The sequence below is a fragment of the Schistocerca americana genome, chromosome 7 (genome assembly GCF_021461395.2).
Source record: "Schistocerca americana isolate TAMUIC-IGC-003095 chromosome 7, iqSchAmer2.1, whole genome shotgun sequence".
Taxonomy (NCBI): Eukaryota; Metazoa; Arthropoda; class Insecta; order Orthoptera; family Acrididae; genus Schistocerca; species Schistocerca americana.
In genome coordinates, this window is record NC_060125.1 from 317,867,685 (window position 1) to 317,886,948 (window position 19,264).

General features: G+C 43.1%; 1 protein-coding gene across 2 annotated transcripts in view; it reads right to left on the bottom strand.

Annotated features, from left to right (window-relative positions):
* LOC124622572 (ATP-dependent translocase ABCB1-like) overlaps window positions 1–19,264 on the bottom strand; it is a 163,805-nt gene that overhangs the window by 65,138 nt on the left and 79,403 nt on the right. For both annotated transcript variants that reach the window (XM_047148320.1, XM_047148319.1), the window contains 4 exons: window positions 15,064–15,288; window positions 14,771–14,896; window positions 7,924–8,127; window positions 6,081–6,251 (listed from right to left, as the gene is read on the bottom strand). In XM_047148320.1, the coding sequence (XP_047004276.1) occupies window positions 6,081–6,251; window positions 7,924–8,127; window positions 14,771–14,896; window positions 15,064–15,288 (726 nt within the window). The remainder of the gene's footprint in view (window positions 1–6,080; window positions 6,252–7,923; window positions 8,128–14,770; window positions 14,897–15,063; window positions 15,289–19,264) is intronic.

The window sequence follows — 19,264 nt, forward strand, 5'->3', positions numbered from 1 at the left end:
CATTAACATGTTGGCCGATCATTTACGCGACGTGTTCGTGCATTGCTTTAGATTCTAGTGAAATAGTGGCATGTAAATTGCTGTTCCGCGCCGCGCGGAGTGGCCGTGCGGTTTGAGGCGGAATGTCACGGATTGCGCGGCCGCTCCCGCCGAAGGTTCGAGTCCTCCCACGGGCATGGGTGTGTGTGTGTTGTTCTTAGCGTAAGATAGTTTACTTTAGTATAAGTAGTGCGTAGGTCTAGGGACCGATGACTTCCGCAGTTTGGTCCCTTAGGAATTCACACACATTTGAAAGTTTTTGCTGTTTTGCTGTTTTGCTGTTCCTAGAAGGTGACTGCTATATTATGTAAGGTGCCCAGCTTTGAAACTGACAATGGTGACTTAAAAAAAAATTCAGACAACTTTAACTCTGAAGCTCGTACAGGGTTAAGAAGTTGCAAAGTATAATCCGTTTTTACTGGCCTGTTCCAAAGTGAATGTTGCAAACGAGAATGCAATATTCTAAGTTAATGAGGTAATAAGACCTATATTCCGTAATTTTCATTGCGAATACAAGTCTTAAAAACTTAAACTCACAGGTGGTCATTATATTTTCAAGAGCATTAATTCTAGGAAGCATTTGAATTAGCAGATATCACGACCACACACACTTAAATTCTAGTCACCCCATTGGCTCATAGACTTTCTATAAAAGCAGGTAGACGATGATGGGGATTTACGTAGCTCGATAACTTAATATTGCTGCAAAATTCAATTTACAGGAGATATGAGTGAGCTAACTTACTGTGTTACGGAGGAATATAGGCTTGATACTAGTAATGAGGGAAGTGAAAGCTAACTAAGTTTTGTAACAAATTTCAGGAAGTAACAACGAATAGTTTATTCAAGAATCACAAGAGGAGGTGGGAAAGGCCCAGAGACAGGAAAGATTTCACTTAGATGACATCACGGTCAGACATGGATTCTGGAATTAGATACTCAATTGTAAGGTTTACTTAGGAACAGATATAGACTCAGATCACAGTGTAATAACGATGAAGACTAGGCTGAATTTTAACAGATTAGAATCAATAATAAAAGAAGTGAGATACGGAAGTACTTCTTTAGAGATATTCCAATAAGGAATAGCTCAGTAGGCAGTACAGGAGAACAGCCTTTTATAAAAAGGGGTATCGTGGAAGTTGGAAAGGTAAACATAGGTGCAAATAGGGTAACTACTAAGAAATGATGAGTAATAAAAGAAATACTCCAGCTGATCGATGAAAGAGGGAAGTACAAAAATGTTCAGGGAAATTCAAGAATACAGAAATACGTGTCGGTGAAGAATGTAATAAATATTATGTGCAGGGAAACTAAGGTGAAATGGCTTCATAAAAAACGTGAAGACATGGAAAAACAAATGAATGTCGGATGGACTAGCTCAGCATGTAGGAAACACAAAGCAACCTTCGGTGAAATTAAAAGCGAGGATGGGACAAATAACATTCCATCAGAATTTCTAAAATCGTTGGGGCAAGTGGTAACAAAACGACCACTCACGTTGGTGTGTAGAATATATGAGTCGGCGATACAGCACCAGAATTCCTGAAAAATAACGTCCACACAATTCCTAAGACTACAAGAGGCGAAAAGTGCGAGAATTATCACACAACTAGCTTAACAGTCATGCAGCCAAGTCGTTGACAATAATAATGTACGGAAGAATGGAAAAGAAAATTGAGGATGTGTTAGATGACGATTACTTTGGCTGCAGGAGTGGTAAAGGCAACAGAGAGGCAGTTATGACGCTGAGGTTGATAATAGAAGGAATCAAGAAACGTTCACAGCACTTGCCAACCAGGATAAGCGTTCAGATATGTCACATGGTGCAAGATATTCAAATTCTGATGAAAATAGGGGTAAGCTATGAGAAGAGACGGGTAACATAGAACATGTACAATAGCTAAGAGGGAATAATGAGAGTGGAAGACCAAGAATAAAGGGCTCGGATTAAAAAGGATGTTCAGTCTATACATCGAAGAAGCAATGATAAAATTAAATGAAAGGTTCAATAGTTGAATAAAAATTCAAAGTGAAATGATATCAGTGATAAGATTCATTGGTGAAGAATTACATGATATGCTGAATTAAATGAACAGTCTAACGGGTAAAGAAGATGGACTGAGATTAAATCGAAGGAAGACGAAAATAATGAGAAGTAACAGAAATGAGAACTGCGAGGAACTTAAAATCTGGATTCATGGTCACGGAGTAGATGAAGTTAAGGAATTCTGCTATCCAGGCAGCAAAATAACCAATGACGGACGGAGCAAGAAGGACATCAAAAGCAGTACAGCACTGACAAAAATGCATTCCTGGCCATGAGCAGTCAACTTGTATCAAATTTAGGCCTTAATTTGAGGAAGAAATTTCTAAGTATGAGCGTTTGGAGTTCATCATTGTATTGGGGTGATTCATGCACTGTGGGGAAACCAGAACAAAAAAGAAATGAATCATGGAGTGTGGGGATATCGGAGCAGAAGATAATTGAATCATGGAAGAAGAGGAGGAGGAGGTCAGTAGTTAACTCCCGTCGACAACGAGGTCATTAGAGACGGAGCGCAAGCTCGGATTACGGAAAGATGGGGAAGGGTATCAGCCGTGCTCTTTCAAAGGAAGCATCGCAGCATTTGCCTGAAGCGATTTATGGAAAACCTAAATCAAAATGCCCGAACGCATGTTTGAACCGTCGTCATCCCGAATGCGGGTCCAGTGTGATAACCATTGCACCACCTCTCTCGGTTTGAATCATGGACTGTAGGAAAATCGGAACAGAAGAGAATCTAAACATTTGAGATGTGGTGCTACAGACGAATGTTGAAAATTAGGTTTACTGATGAGGTAGGGAATGAGGAAGTTCTGCCCGGAGTCACAGAGGAATGAAATATCTGGAAAACACTAACAAGAAGAAGGGGCTGGATGACAGAACATCTCTTAAGACAACAGGGAGTAACTTCCATGATATTAGAGGGAGCTGTAGAGGGTAGAAACTGTAGAGGAAGACAGAGATTGGATTACATATAACTGAGGACGTAGGTTGCAGGCGCTAAGACGAAGAGGTTACGAGTTCGTGGATGCCGCATCAAACCAGTCAGAAGTCGGATTGTTTCAAGGGCGGCGAAGGAATCGGACGCGTCCTTTCAAAGGAACCATCCCAGAATTTCCTTCGAGTGGTTAAGAGAAATCAAAGGAAACCTTAATCCGACTAGTCAGACGCCGAGGGTTCAAAATGGTTCAAATGGCTCTGAGCACTATGGGACTCAACTGCTGAGGTCATTAGTCCCCTAGCACTTAGAACTAGTTAAACCAAACTAACCTAAGGACATCACAAACATCCATGCCCGAGGCAGGACTCGAACCTGCGACCGCAGCGGTCTTGCTGTTCCAGACTGCAGCGCCTTTAACCGCACGGCCACTTCGGCCGGCGACGCCGGGGGTCCGACGTCCTCCCGAATGCTGGTCCAACTTTAGTTGGAGTCCCTAGATTGTGAGAACACTGTCAGAGGAGCCACGCTTCCGTCACAAGTCAAGTTCCTTGAGTACTTAATTTACACAAATATTGTTTCGTCCTGTTCGAAAGAGATGACAAATACCACTTCCTTGCTCTGATGTGGTGAACTGCCTCCGCTTTCTTTACCTCGTCTTTTCAGGAGAGACAGCGCAGAAGGGTTAAAGTTGGCGTTTTGGCGTATATATTAATTATTAATTTATTGCTGTGTAGTGCCACTAGGAAGTATGAATGGCTCTGAGCACAATGAGACTTAACATCTCTGGTCATCAGTCCCCTATAACTTAGAACTACTTAAACCTAACTAACCTAAGGACAACACACACATCCATGCCCGAGGCAGGATTCGAGCCTGCGACTGCAGCAGTCGCGCGGCTCAGAACTGAGCGCCTAGAACCGCTAGACCTAGGAAGTATGCAGACGAATTCTATCTGAAGCATAATACACTACTTCTTCAGTAAATACACATGCATCAGCACTCTTCTTCCATGATGAAAGCCGTTGTAGAGTCTCTAGGAATCTTTTACGGATTTCAAGTTTTTTCTTTCATTTCTCCTGTTGCACGTGAGCGTTATGACTCGCGCTACTACAAGGCAACATGTGCGACATAAATGCACCTTTTAAGCAATTTAGTAAGTCTCTTAACTAGAGTTGATCTCTATGAAAATTACGGTTCGGTAGTTTTCATACAGTGCATAAATGACGTAGCAAATTGTAGGATTAGCGACAGTATTAGTAGCTTTGGTATGGAACAAAACATAAATGAATGTGTGAGTTAAACTGAGGGCTGATGAGTTTTCTTCCTCTTCTGTTTGTTTGTTGTGCACATAATTATAACTGCACATCGTTCAGTGGGAGTCCATTGTGTATTTTATATCCTTACAAAATATGAACTGCATATTGTTAGTATAAAAATTAGTTGATTACATAACATCTGTGCTTTCATGTAAGCAATGCAATTGTTTTTGTGACAAGTAAGGGTTACATGGATAAACATTAAAAAGTTACGTAATTATTGTTGTTATTTTGGACTAATGGAACGTTCTTCATCAAGACGAAAGGCAAGTTTCCTGTATTATTCATTGGTGCAAAAAATCTTTATAAATGACAGAAATATGGTTTTTGTAAGCTCGACGAAATATTGAAGCGATGTTTTTGTATTGCAGTTTTTTTCTTAAATTTACTTCTTTTGGTGATACTGCATTTTATAACGCTATATGGTCGACCTTTATTTTTTTATATATTTTTACAACAACATCCTTCTATTTCACCCAGCAAATCAGTAAATTTCGAATAAAAATTCATTTAAATCGTTTATTTTTAGGGATCAGTTAGGAGGGAGACAATCTACAACGAAAATGGTCCATATGTTATACAGTCCTTTACGTATCTCCTCTCAATTCCACGTACACTGAATCTGGCTCTGAGCACTATGCGATTTAAGTTCTGAGGTCATCAGTCGCCTAGAACTAATTAAACCTAACTAACCTTAGGACATCACACACATCCATGCCCGAGGCAGGATTCGAACCTGCGAACGGAGCGGTCGCTCGGCTCCAGACTGTAGCACCTAGAACCGCACGGCCACTCCGGCGGCACTGAATCTGGTTTAAAGAGGGAATCTACTGAGAAATTGCTTGCATACACAAACCGATAGACATGCGGTAACGCCCTGTGGTCATGCAACACACCTATCCTACAAGTAATGTGTTTACTGTCATAATGGGCCAGGGCTACTAGAAAAGATAATGTAGTCTATGCTTACTTATGATAGTCTACAGGGTCCCGATAGAGCCGGCACGGGAGCTCATCGTGTTCGGCCAGAGGGTTAGCTGCCGTCTGTAATAAAAAAACTTCAACGGGTGTCTTGGGACATCCGAACAGAAAAAAGAAAAAAAAAACGGCTGCGTCGAAGATATTCTCCGCTCAGGGACTCGGTGTTGTGTTGTCTTCATCATCATTTCATCCCCATCCGGCAGGCAGATCACCCAATGTGGCGTTGAACGTAATATGACCTGCGCCACGGCGGCCGGACCTGCCCCGTAAGGGGCCTCCCGGCCAACGACGCCAAACGCCCATTCCATTTTTCATAGTCTACAGTAGTTTTACAGTTCTATTCTTAACAAGATCAGTTTCTTCGCAACAACGAAAGCATATTCCACCGCTTTCAACGCTCGGAGACCGTTTTCTACAGCACTTAGGCAGCCAAATCCTTTACACGTTTGCATCGCAGTGAAATCTCGAATTTCAGTCACTTTTTTGGTTACGGTTGTTAACGTTACACCCATACAGTGCACGTCTTCTCTTTGCTTACGCAGGTGCGAAGTGCTTTTCGTTACAGATCACTCAATAAAAGTAAATAAGCCGAAACGATAACGCCCACGAAATCTTGCAGTTCGTGACATACAAAAAACGGTTGCCTAACCGTTCCTCAGCGACGTCATGCGCACACAACAGAATCGCGTTCACTTCTGCGCGCTGCTTATTGCGCCCCCCACCTGCGGACAAGGAGTGGGAGTGGCTGGGTACTCACCCTGTCGAGCGCGGCCTGCACCTTGGCCTCGCTGCTGGTGTCCAGCGCAGAGGTGGCCTCGTCCAGCAGCAGGATCCTGGGCCGGCGCACGAGGGCGCGCGCGATGGCGATGCGCTGCTTCTGGCCGCCAGACAGCTGCGCGCCGCGCTCGCCCACCAGCGTGTCGTAGCCCTGTGCACACCACAGCGGCCGTCACTCGAGAGGTGGGCAAAATGGAGAACTTCAGGGAAAGTCGAGAACTCCGTTGTGGGGCACCAAGAGGGGTCGAAGACACACCCGAGAACAGAGAACTTCAAAAGTACAGCGGAACCCCTACAATTCCAATAATTAGCTTGCATATTTGCTCCCTTTTATGCAGGGGAATTTGGGCAGCTAAGGGAAAGCTAGATAACAGAGACAATTTTCAGTGCTGGAACTTTATTTATTTCGGCGTGAGACAAACAAAGCATGAAGAACATATATGATCGATACTGACTTATTTTTGATCGTTCAGATTATATCCGGCAACAGCTTTGCCGCAGTGGATACAACGGTTCCGTCAGATCACCGAAGTTAAGCGCCGTCTGGCGTGGCCGGGACTTGAATGGCGGACCATCCGGGCCGCCATGTCCTGTTGCCATTTTGCGGGGTACACTCAGCCTCGCGATGCCAACTGAGGCGCTACTCGACCGAATAGCAGCGGCTCCAGTGAAAGAAAACCATCATGATGACCAGGAGAGCGGTGTGCTGACCACATGCCCCTCTTATCCGCATCCTCTGCTGAGGATGACACGGCGGTGGGATGGTCCCGATGGTCCACTTGTGGCCTGAAGACGGAGTGCTTTTTGCTTTAAATTATATCTAATACAACTCAGCACTGTGCAATTTTTGTACCTCATACTTTGGGGTAAAAGTCGGTATTCAGCGGGACACAAACGGCAGCCTTATATTTTCCGCATGAAGCATGGTTTTAAAGGTACTTAGAAGTAATGGTTGTATTTACTTCAGTGTCTGTGTTCCCCTATTAGTCACTTACCTTTCAGGTAATGTATAAACTTCGTCGTTCAGCTACAACAATTTGGCCCGTAGCAATTATTAGAAACTGCCAGTATGACAAGAGGCTCACTATGTACTGGTATACGTGAGACTCGTAAATGTGTGTACCTACTACACACCTGGCGCTCTATGAGGAGCAAAGGTAGAGGTATATCATGGACCACGGGAAACTGGTGAAGCATGGGCTGCAGCTTTCTGGTTGCATGACGCCACAGGTGGATTTAAGTAATAAGTTTTAAAATGAATTACCAGATAAAATGGTGCTATGAGAGAACAATGGAAACCGTTTACTGAATGGGATGAAGGAGGTTCGACGTCTGGTAAGACATACACGAACAGTTAATAGTGTGTGGAATGTGATACAAAGGTAGTAAATTGTAAGGAAGACCAGGATTTTAAAACCTTGAATACATAGTGTCGACCTTCTGGTCAAGCAACTGCAGGGGGTGCAGTCATGTCGAATTGGGAGATGCCGCGACTTTTAATTCGGTTTACTTCGTTAATTCACACGAAGTGGATCACGGATGAAAAAACTAGCTAAAGGAAAGAAAAGGCTCCGCTATAATTGGACCACCGTTTCCAGAGAGTTTATTTCCCGTTTAGTAGCGCGGATAGTGTGGTGTCTTTTTCTTTACCCAAGCGTAATTCGGCTCGTACTCTAATTGGTCGAGGACGATACATAACGAGGCTGAACAAATTACGACAATCTACATCGTCTCCAATGTATCTGTGTGGTATGAAGAAATTGTTATGTCAGACCGATAGTATTTGTAAAGTGTTTGGAGAGCGCTGTGCTTGGAGCTTGTACCTGCGGCAGCTTGGAGATGAAAGCGTGAGCGTTGGCCATCTTGGCGGCATTTACGATGTCTTCCTTGGTGCAGCCATCCCGGCCGTAGCGGATGTTCTCCTCGACCGTGGTCTGGAAGAGAACCGGCTCCTGCCCCACCACCCCGATCTGCGAGCGCAGCCATCCCACGTTGAGGCTCCGGATGTCGTGGCCGTCAAGTTCTACCTGCATGGGATACCAAAAACAGCATCAGCAAACATCACACTACACCATCGTAAACCGAGCAAAAGCATGTGTAGTTGGCAAGAACATTACACTCGTGTAACATGGTCGTGTGTGGTCACAAGTGACTACGCTCTCTGAGCATTTCTATTTGGACAGTAGTGGACGTTAAACAGCTAGGGCTCATACGAAAAGGTGCCTGAATGTATGTGGAGGAATAACAGCCCATTTTCGTCAACGGCTGAAGCCAGAGAAATCGCGATGTTTCACGCTGGGATCTGGAGTGAGGTAAGGTTCTAACTCATCCCAAAGATGCTACATTTGATTCAGGTCGGGACTTCGGACAGACCAGGTTATTGCCAACAGACGTTAATTTAGGGCAGGGATATATTCCATGTTGGTACAGACAAACAACCTCTAGTAGCTGTTTCTCTACTGCGCAGAGTACACAGTGCTGTAAGATTGTGCTCATATCATCCCGAATTTAGCGTTTTCTTAGACGCAATGGGGGTATCATACTCTAACAACAAGAAACACACCCGTACGGTATCACTACCTTGTCCGTCTTTCATTGTTGGCGTTAAACATCGCGGCGGCGATGTTCGCTAGGTATTGGCTCTGAGCACTGTGGGACTTAACTTCTGATGTCATCAGTCCCCCAGAACTTAGAACTACTTAAACCTAACTAACCTAAGGGTATCACACACATCCATGCACAAGGCAGGATTCGAACCTGCGACCGTAGGGGTCGCGCGGTTGCTGACTGTAGCGCCTAGAAACGCTCGGCCACTTCGGCCGGCTCGCTAGGTATTCTCCAATCTTCTTTCTTCGGACCGCCAAAGGGCAGAGCGCGATTCGTCGCTCCAAATCACTGGTTTCCAGTCATCCACTGTCTAGTGACGTCGGTCTTTTAACAACCTCAATCGGTTCTTATTAATGACAACATAAATGTGAGGAGCAGTTTGACCATTCTACTCTATTCGTTTTAACTCCCTGATTGATGAACAGCACTCAGGGAGGGTGTTTGGATATTTTAAGTTTACTACTGCTTCTAGTAATCCGTCACCAACAGTGTATGCGAGCAGTAGTGGATTTCTTTGCCTGTTTAACACCACTACGTTAGATCGTTGGAAACATTCTTGTCAGTGCTTGTGACCAGAGAACATCGGATAAGATGGGATAATTTTGATGTTACAAGCTAAAGTCGGCCTATTGAGACCTACCACATTACCGTATAACAATGCCAGCTAAGAATTTTTGCCAAGTATTTCTTAGTAAAAGGTATTTGGGAAAAAATATCCCACACTGTACACATGAAACTCCTTTATTACATTAGATTACAACCGGTTTCGACTATGTTGATGGTTATCGAGTGCGAAACTCAGATCACTCTCTGTCAGCATACAACTGAAGGAACTGAATCCAACAATTTTTTGTAGGCTGTATTTCATTCTGCGCAAATTTTTTGGATTACATCCGGTTTCGACCGTGTTGATGGTTATCGAGTGTAAAACACAGGTTGCTCTCTGTTAGCCTAAACAACTGAAGAAACTTAATCAAACAATTTATTGTAGGATATATTTCATTCTGAAATGTAATGTATGTTGCAAAGAGATACCGTGGCAAATTAAATCTCTGTGGTGTGCTGGAATCTGAAGGAGTGCACTTGGGTCCCTGGTATTTATCTTGACCCGAGATATAGTTTGAAACTTTCAGGAAGTCAATATTTGTGGTGGAATAAAGCTTTGGAGAAATGAAAAGCCATTCATTCCGTTTTCTGCGTCAGAATTTATTCGTAGATATAGTGATTTACTGCTATCAGAGCAGAGACTATTCACACTAAAATTCTTTACATTAAAAAATTCAGGGTGAGGATGATGCAATCGCAAAACCTGCAAAACAGTTGGTGGAATGACGTGAAATTTTTACTTGAGGTTGCATTCGAGTACACGCGTGTTTTTATTTAGCGAATTGTATGAAAGTAAATACACTACGGGAAAAGAAATTATTACAACTGGGAAGACGACGTCAATTTTGATCCGGGGACTGCATATGCCTCCTGGAGCACAGTACATGTGTCGATAATACTTGCAACAGATGGCGTGGTGGCATAGCTACCAGAGTTCCATCGGGGCCTACCCTCTAACAGAGAATGCCCACCATCAGAAGGCTTAGTGTGGTGCACACATGTGAAGCAAGTAGGCAACCATGCCACAAAGTTACACTTGTGCTTCCTACAAAGGGAAAGAGGTCAAATTTTGGCCTTCTGAGTGGCGGGAAGGTCTTTTCGCAGGACTGCCATATAAGCTGGACGTGCTGCGTCTGGTGTGTAACGATGAATCTATCAGTGGTCACACGAACATTCTCACATATCTCGACGAGTTTCGGGACGTCCAAGTAGCACAGACACACGCCAGAATCGTAGTATTGTAAGGACTTGTGAGCTCAGACGTGTCAACACGAACTGTCACAAATCGACACACACGGCTAGACTGGTGCCCTCAGAGGATCACATGGAAGACGATGAAAGCAGATTCTGTTCTCACGCAAGTGATGCTCATTAGCGAGTACGACGCAGACTTAGTGAGCACTCTCTCGTAGACTGTATTCGTCCAAGACAGAACTGCCTTATGGCCGGAGGCGCGATAAGCTACAACTCTTCTCCTTTGGTACTTCTGGAGAGGACGCTAATGAGCGCTCTGTACGTGCAGAATGTTGTTAAATGCGTTATTATTCCTACAGGAAGGTGATATGTTGCTCGAACAGGATAATGTTCGCCCACTCACTGATCGTGAAACTTAACGTGCTCTGCAAGACGTACAGAACTTCCCTGGTCCACACAATCTACGAAGTAGTCTCAAACGAACACATGTTGGATATGATGAAACGATAAGTGACTTTTGCGACTCGTGAATGAACAACTCTCATAGAATTACGTGAAGAGGCCAAGCTGGCGTGTCATAATTTATCCCAGGACAGTATTCGCCATCTGTACGGTCGACTGGATGCAACAGACAGGGTCGACATTGCTGCCCGTAGGTGCTATACGGCATTGTGCTATTGATATATAAATGTAATCATTTCATATGGTCCGTAAGTGCTCTTGAGACAATAAATCTTGAGTGAATACGAAGCCTCTAGAAGCATGTACTATTTTTTCCGGCAGTGTATATATAATATACAAGGAGGATAAAATATTAACTAATATCTCATGTTCGTTTGCTGAAAACCTCAGATCCCAAAATTTTCTTCTCTGTCAGCTTTCAAAATTTTGATACAACACTGCTTGCGAATACGCGAATCTTTCTATATGCCAATTTTCATTACATATAAACAACTGGTTAATATATAAATGGAAAATTTTGTTACCAAAACTCAAGAAAAATTATTGATAGAATTACTTCAAATTTCCACACGCTATTCTAATGAACCTTCAAACGCACGTATTTCATACACTAAGCTGACAACCGTCATGTCATGATATAGAGATTTGCACATACGCAGGTAGCTGTAATATCGCGTAAGCCCGATATAAAAGGACAGTGAATTGGCGAAGCTGTCATTTGTACTCAGGTGATATATATGAAAAGATTTTCGTCGCGGTTAGGGTCGCACGACGTGTGTGAACAGAAACTTTACACAGAATGGTGGTTGGACTTATAAAATGGGACATTCCATTTCGGAAATCGTTGGGGAATTCACCTTTTCGATATCTACAGTGTCAAGAGTATACCAAGAATTCCAAATTTCCCACCACATGTAAAGTAGTGGTCGACGGCAATCACTTGACTCCGGGCAGCGGCGATTGTGTAAAGTTGTCTGTGATAGCAGATAAAAAACACTGCGTGAAATAACGACAGAAATCAATATGGGATGCAAGGCCAACGTATCCTTACGACACTGCGGCGAAATTTGGCGTTAATGGACTATGATGGTAGAGGACCTACGCGAATACCTTTGTTAACAGTACTAATCAGCCTTCTGGACACGTGATCATACCGGTTAGACCCTAGACTGGGAAACCATGCTCCCCTCATGATTCCCAATTTCTGTTGTTAAGAGCTGATGGTAGGACTCGAGTGTGGTGCAGACCCAACGAAACCGCGGAACCAAGTTGCCAACAAGGCACTGTGCATGCTGGTGCTCGCTCTATAATGGTGTGGGGTGTGTTTACATGGAATAGAGAAGCCTCTCTGGTGCAACTGAACCGATTATTTATTGCAAATGGTTATGTTCGGCTACTTATTCCTGAACAACGATGAAAATCTTTTGGGTGACAATCCACTACGTCACCGTCCCACAAGTGTTCGAGATTGGTTCGAAGAACATTCTGAACAATTCGAAACAATGGTTTGGCCACCCAGATGGCCCTACATCAATCCCATTGAACATTTATGGGACATAATCCAGATATGGTTTCTTGCACAAAACTGTGCACCGGGAACAGTTTCAGAATTATGTGCGGCTTTATAGGCAGCATTGCTGTGTAGCGAAAGTCCAACGATCTATTCAATCCATGCCTAGTTGCTACCCTACGTTACGCAAAAGAAGATCCGACACGATATTAGGAGATATCCCATGACTTCTGCCACATTAGCGAACGTTTAAAATACAAGTACATATATAAGTATGTACGTAATATACGCTGAAGCACCAAAGAAACTGGTATCGGCATGCGTATTCAAACACAGGTATATTTAAACAGGCAGAATACGGTACTGCGGTCGGCAACAGCTATGTTAGACAACAAGGGTCTGGCGTAGTTGTTAGATCGGTTACTGCTGCTACAATGGCAGGTTATCAAGATTTAAGTGAGTTTAAACGTGGTGTTTTTGTCGACACAGCTGCTACGAAGGACCATTTCACGAGTGTATCGTGAATATCAAGAATCCGTTAAAACATCAAATTTCCGACATCACAGCTGCCGGAAAAAGGCCCTGCAAGAAAGTGATCAATGACCACTGTGGAGAATCGTTCAACGTGGCAGAAGTTAACATTTCCGCAAATTGCTGCAGATTTCAATACTGCGCCATCAGTAAGTGTCAGCGTGTGAACCATTCAACGAAACGTCGTCGATATGGCCTTTCTGAGCCGAAGACACATTCGTGTACCTTTGATGACTGCACGACGGAAAGCTTTACGCCTCGACTCTGGCCGTCAGTACCGACATTGGACTGTTGATGACTGGAAACATGGTGCCTAGTCAGACGAGTCCCGTTTCAAATTGTATCGAACGGATGGGCGTGTAACGGTATGCAGGCAACACCATGTATCCATGGACCCTGCATGTCAACAGCGGAGTGTTCAAGCTGGTGGAGGCTCTGTAATGCTCTGGCGTGTGTGCAGTTGCAGTGATACGGGACCGCTGATATGTCTAGATACGACTCTGACAGGTGACAAGTGCGTAAGCATCCTGTCAGATCACCTGCATCCATTCGTGTCCATTGTGCATTCCGATGGACTTGCGCAGTTTCAAATGGTTCAAATGGCTCTGAGCACTATGCGACTTAACTTCTGAGGTCATCAGTCGCCTAGAACTTAGAAATAATTAAATCTAACTAACCTAGGGACATCACACACATCCATGCCCGAGGCAGGGTTGGAACTTGCGACCGTAGTGGTCGCTCGGTTCCAGACTTTAGCGTCTAGAACCGCACGACCACTCCGGCCGGCTTGCGCAGTTTCAGCAGGACAAGGCGACACACCACAGGTACAACTCTTAAGAGTTTAAACACTTCCACTGGCCACCAAACTCCCGAAACAAGAACATTATTGAGAATATGTGAGATGCCTTGCAACGTGCTGCTCAGAAGAGATCTTCATCCCCTCGTACTCTTACGGATTTATGGTCAGCCCTGCTGGATTCATGGTGTCAATTCCCTGCAGCACTACTTCAGAAACTAGTCGAGTCCACTCCACGTCGCTTTGCGACACCTCTCCTTGTTCGCGGGAGGCCTACACAATATTAGACACATGCACTTCTTTCGCTCTTCAGTGTATAAAGGGGAACATCATTAACAAATATCTACGAAATATTTTGACTGCTCTCTTTCAAATTTTACATGATAGTGTAATTTTAATTCAGAAGCACGTTAGGCTATATATATTTTTCATTTGTGCAGTGTCTAAATATATATGTGATATACAAAGGGAACCTCTGTTACTAAAAGTCTCAAGAAATTATTTGACAGATTTATTTAAAATTTGTACACGTTTTCCTAATAAAAGCTAGGACGAATGGAAACATTGTCCGAAAAAATTTCGAAAAATTCTTGATCGACATTTATTTCTAATTTTAAAGGAGGAGACGGAGTTGAACAGAGACGTGGGAGGAAATACAGAAAGGGAACGGAAAGGAGGAGATGGAAAGCGAGAGGGGGCAAGAGGAGATGGGGAGAGACGGAAGAGAAAGGGATGAACAGACGAGGAAGAGGTGGACATGAACACAGAGAGGCCAGAGAAGGAGAGTAAAACGTATATCCAAAGCCCTTCCATATTGTAAAGGTCTGCTGTCTTTTCTTTCTTTCGGATTTAACATGACTGAGCCATAGCAGGGCATTGCTGGGACCATAATGAATAAAGCAATTCAGAACAATATAATTTCAGCAATAGATCACTTTTCTTTGTCAGCGCTGTAGATACTTACCGCTCCGTCTAGAGGGTCGTAGAATCGTTGTATAAGTTGTATGCAAGTAGACTTTCCACAGCCTGAACTACCGACCAGAGCAACCGTCTCACCGCCTTTGATGCTAAGGTTCAGCCCTTTCAAAATCTGAAAGAACAGTGTGAAGGTAAGGGAGAATATTAGATGAATATTTGCTAAACTATAGCGATGAATATTTATAAAATGAAACATTCAGTATAAATAGAGTAGTATGTACTATCCTGTACATTCGGACATATTTTAATGTACTAACAGAGTGTGTGGAATGTAATAACCTTCACACCCTTGCGGGATGGGTACTCGAAGTGGACACTCCTGAAGTTGATGGAGCCTTCTATTTTCTCCGGTCGCTTGCCTTCTTCGGACATGCTGTCAATGAGAGACTCGCGGTCGATAACGGAGTATACCTTAGCGGCCGCACCTCTGGCTATAGAGAAGGCCTCGATGAATGGCGAAGCCATCCCTAACGACATCGAGCCTGTCATCACGCCCATGAATACCTGTAGTGACAGAAAAGGAGTTATTAGAACATGACACGGAAGAAGCCAATAGATGAAGTTGCAGCCAATGAATTCCAGCTGTAGTCTTTGTGAAGTCAAACTGTAAGAAACAGTATATCACAGAAATATGAAACAGACGTACAAGATAGCTGTAGATGATGCTGTTAGAGTTTTAATTCAACGAAGAACCTAAGATAAAAATATCTGTCCAAAATCCTCGAAGCTACTCCCAATATTTTCAGCCTTACTGGACGATGAAATTCCTTCTATGATCAAATAATGGGCTCCATTTTACAGTAATCGTTGTTCCTCGATGTATCTAACAGGCGTTTCTCAGAATCTCGCTTTTCTATACTGTACTACATCGAAGCAAGTCTTTTGAGTGAATTAAGGTATTTGGAAGTAATTAAATGAACCACTCTGTCCTTTTGGCATAAGATTTCTGGCAACTGATTGATTGTCGTTGGCAGTCTTGTTGCGTGTTTCTACTGTGAGGAATTCCGACCGCTTCATAAGCTTTTTTCTGAATATTGTAGAAATGCGATGACATAGGTCAGTACAAAAACTTAATAATTAATTCTACATCCGTCACATTCAGTTAGGGATATGAAAAACGTTTGTCAGGTTGAAGAACTCTTGCCATAGATCTGCTGTTGAACCTTTGGAGTAGTAAATCTCTCTGACTGACAAAATACATGTATTGTATCTACTGAACTTGTGCTATTTCGCCTCGCGGGATTAGCCGAGCGGTCTGGGGCGCTGCAGTCATGGACTGTGCGGCTGGTGCCACCGGACGTTCGAGTCCTCCCTCAGGCATGGGTGTGTGCGTGTTTGTCCTTAGGATAATTTAGATTAAGTAGTGTGCAAGCTTAGGGACTGATAACCTTAGCAGTTAAGTCCCATAAGATTTCACACACATTTGAACATTTTGTGCTATTTCGTTCCCCGCTCCAAGAGGTAGAGCAGGCTGTTTGAGACCCGGCCTATCATAGAGTCACTGTTCTTTCAAAGCCAGTTGGGAATAAACGGCAGGCCATTACCAGTCTCTTAAATTACTCTACAAGCAAAGGAAATCTACCGAAAACATTATTTCAAGGAAGTACGACAGGAACTATGTGTAGAGATTCTCAAAGTTGATCATAATGTCATCTTTTTAATATATTAGGACACCAGCGTAGAAGTTTCCACCTGTCACCACCTACAGTCTGTCTCCTCTCTTCTCGAAATTAGCATTCCCATCACGACACCATAAAGAGAAGAATTGTTCACGTAAGAACATACTACTCTCAGTACCGTTTTTGGAATTATCTTCCCGACTAAGTCAGTCTGTATCATTTTAAAGGATTGAAAACATAGCTAATGAGATAGCGCCTAAAAACAGAAATATTGTCAGTTTTTTTTCTAACACACGCCTTACTCCGTTATTACTAAGTATCCTCAGTTCCCATTAGATACTTCTCAATTCCATATGTCTACATTCGAGCCGTATAGCCGAGTGTCCTTCGCTTTGACCGAAATACGTTTTAAAGTGCTAATTTTGTACACCCATGAAAACCTTTCTATTGTCTACTGATTACTATTATCAGCAGTAGTACTGTAATTCTGATATTACTGTAAATACGTAGTTCGTAGCATAAAAATAACATTTACTCCGATATCGATCGTTAAATACGGGATTTATGACTTTTTCATAAGTAAGCAATACAACGATTGATTTTCGAATTATTGATTTTCCATTCGCATGTAACTGACCAACAGGTTTTTTTTCGAATTACAATGTGGAAACATTAAGATAATTTGGTCATGCTGTGCATTTCAATTTACAAGTAAAAATAGCCTGTATTCCAGAAGAATTTGTATCTATGAGATATTTAATTCTATTTAACTTTTTCGTTGTATTTTATAACAAGTGTCAAGTGGGATTGTAAATTTTCCAAATTTGATTATTGTAATGCGAAAGTACAGAGAGACTCTAAAGTAGGTGTACACATTTCGTGGATTTAGGGGTATGCACCAAAGTAGGAGTAAAGTTATGCAGTGGAGTAGATATCCACCAACCTACGCACAGCAGAACAACCCTCAACGGTACGGGCACATATCCACCAACCCACGCACAGCAAAACATCCCCCAAACGCTGACCCACAACACAAAGCAATGACATGAAGGGATCCAAAATTCAGCTCAACTACCTACCGTAGATTTACCCAGGACATTTTAAAAATGATATCCACGTAGACGAAGACAGTGACGTGCTCAACGTCTTACAACTCTTGGAGAATTGCAGGCTCTATTCATCTCATTCTGACAGTTGCATAGTTATTTTCAATTCGCCGCTGTAGTTGTGTTACCCCCCCATGAACCACAGACCTTGCCGTTGGTGGGTAGGCTTGCGTACCTCAGCGATACAGATGGCCGTACCGTAGGTGCAACCACAACGGAGGGGTATCTGTTAAGAGGCCAGACAAACATGTGGTTCCTGAAGAGGGGCAGCAGACTTTTCAGTAGTTGCAGGGGCAACAGTCTGGATGATTGACTGATCTGGCCTTGTAACATTAACCAAAACGGCCTTGCTGTGCTGGTACTGCGAACGGCTGAAAGCAAGGGGAAACTACAGCCGTAATTTTTCCCGCGGACATGCAGCTTTCCTGTATGATTAAATGATGATGGCGTCCTCTTGGGTAAAATATTCCGGAGGTACAATAGTCCCCCATTCGGATCTCCGGGCGGGGACTACTCAAGAGGACGTCGTTGTCAGGAGAAAGGAAACTGGCGTTCTACGGATCGGAGCGTGGAATGTCAGATCCCTTAATCGGGCAGGTAGGTTAGAAAATGTAAAAAGGGAAATGGATAGGTTGAAGTTAGATATAGTGGGAATTAGTGAAGTTCGGTGGCAGGAGGAACAAGACTTTTGGTCAGGTGAATACAGGGTTATAAATACAAAATCAAATAGAGGTAATGCAGGAGTAGGTTTAATAATGAATAAAAAAATAGGAGTGCCGGTTAGCTACTACAAACAGCATAGTGAACGCATTATTGTGGCCAAGATAGACACAAAGCCCATGCCTACTACAGTAGTACAAGTTTATATGCCAACTAGCTCTGCAGATGATGAAGAAATAGATGAAATGTATGACGAGATAAAAGAAATTATTCAGGTAGTGAAGGGAGACGAAAATTTAATAGTCATGGGTGACTGGAATTCGTCAGTAGGAAAAGGGAGAGAAGGAAACATAGTAGGTGAATATGGATTGGGGGGAAGAAATGAAAGAGGAAGCCGCCTTGTAGAATTTTGCACAGAGCATAACTTAATCATAGCTAACACTTGGTTCAAGAATCATAAAAGAAGGTTGTATACCTGGAAGAATCCTGGCGATACTAAAAGGTATCAGATAGATTATATAATGGTAAGACAGAGATTTAGGAACCAGGTTTTAAACTGTAAGACATTTCCAGGGGCAGATGTGGATTCTGACCACAATTTATTGGTTATGAACTGCAGATTGAAACTGAAGGAACTGCAAAAAGGTGGGAATCTAAGGAGATGGGACCTGGTTAAACTGAAAGAACCAGAGGTTGTAGAGAGTGTCAGGGAGAGCATAAGGGAACAATTGACAGGAATGGGGGAAAGAAATACAGTAGAAGAAGAATGGGTAGCTTTGAGGGATGAAGTAGTAAAGGTAGCAGAGGATCAAATAAGTATACAGACGAGGGCTAGTAGAAATCCTTGGGTAACTGAAGAAATATTGAATTTAATTGATGAAAGGAGTAAATATAAAAATGCAGTAAATGAAGCAGGCAAAAAGGAATACACACGTCTCAAAAATGAGATCGACAGGAAGTGCAAAATGGCTAAGCAGGGATGGCTGGAGGACAAATGTAAGGATGTAGAGGCTTGTCTCACCAGGGGTAAGGTAGATACTGCCTACAGGAAAATTAAAGAGACCTTTGGAGAGAAGAGAACCACTTGTATGAATA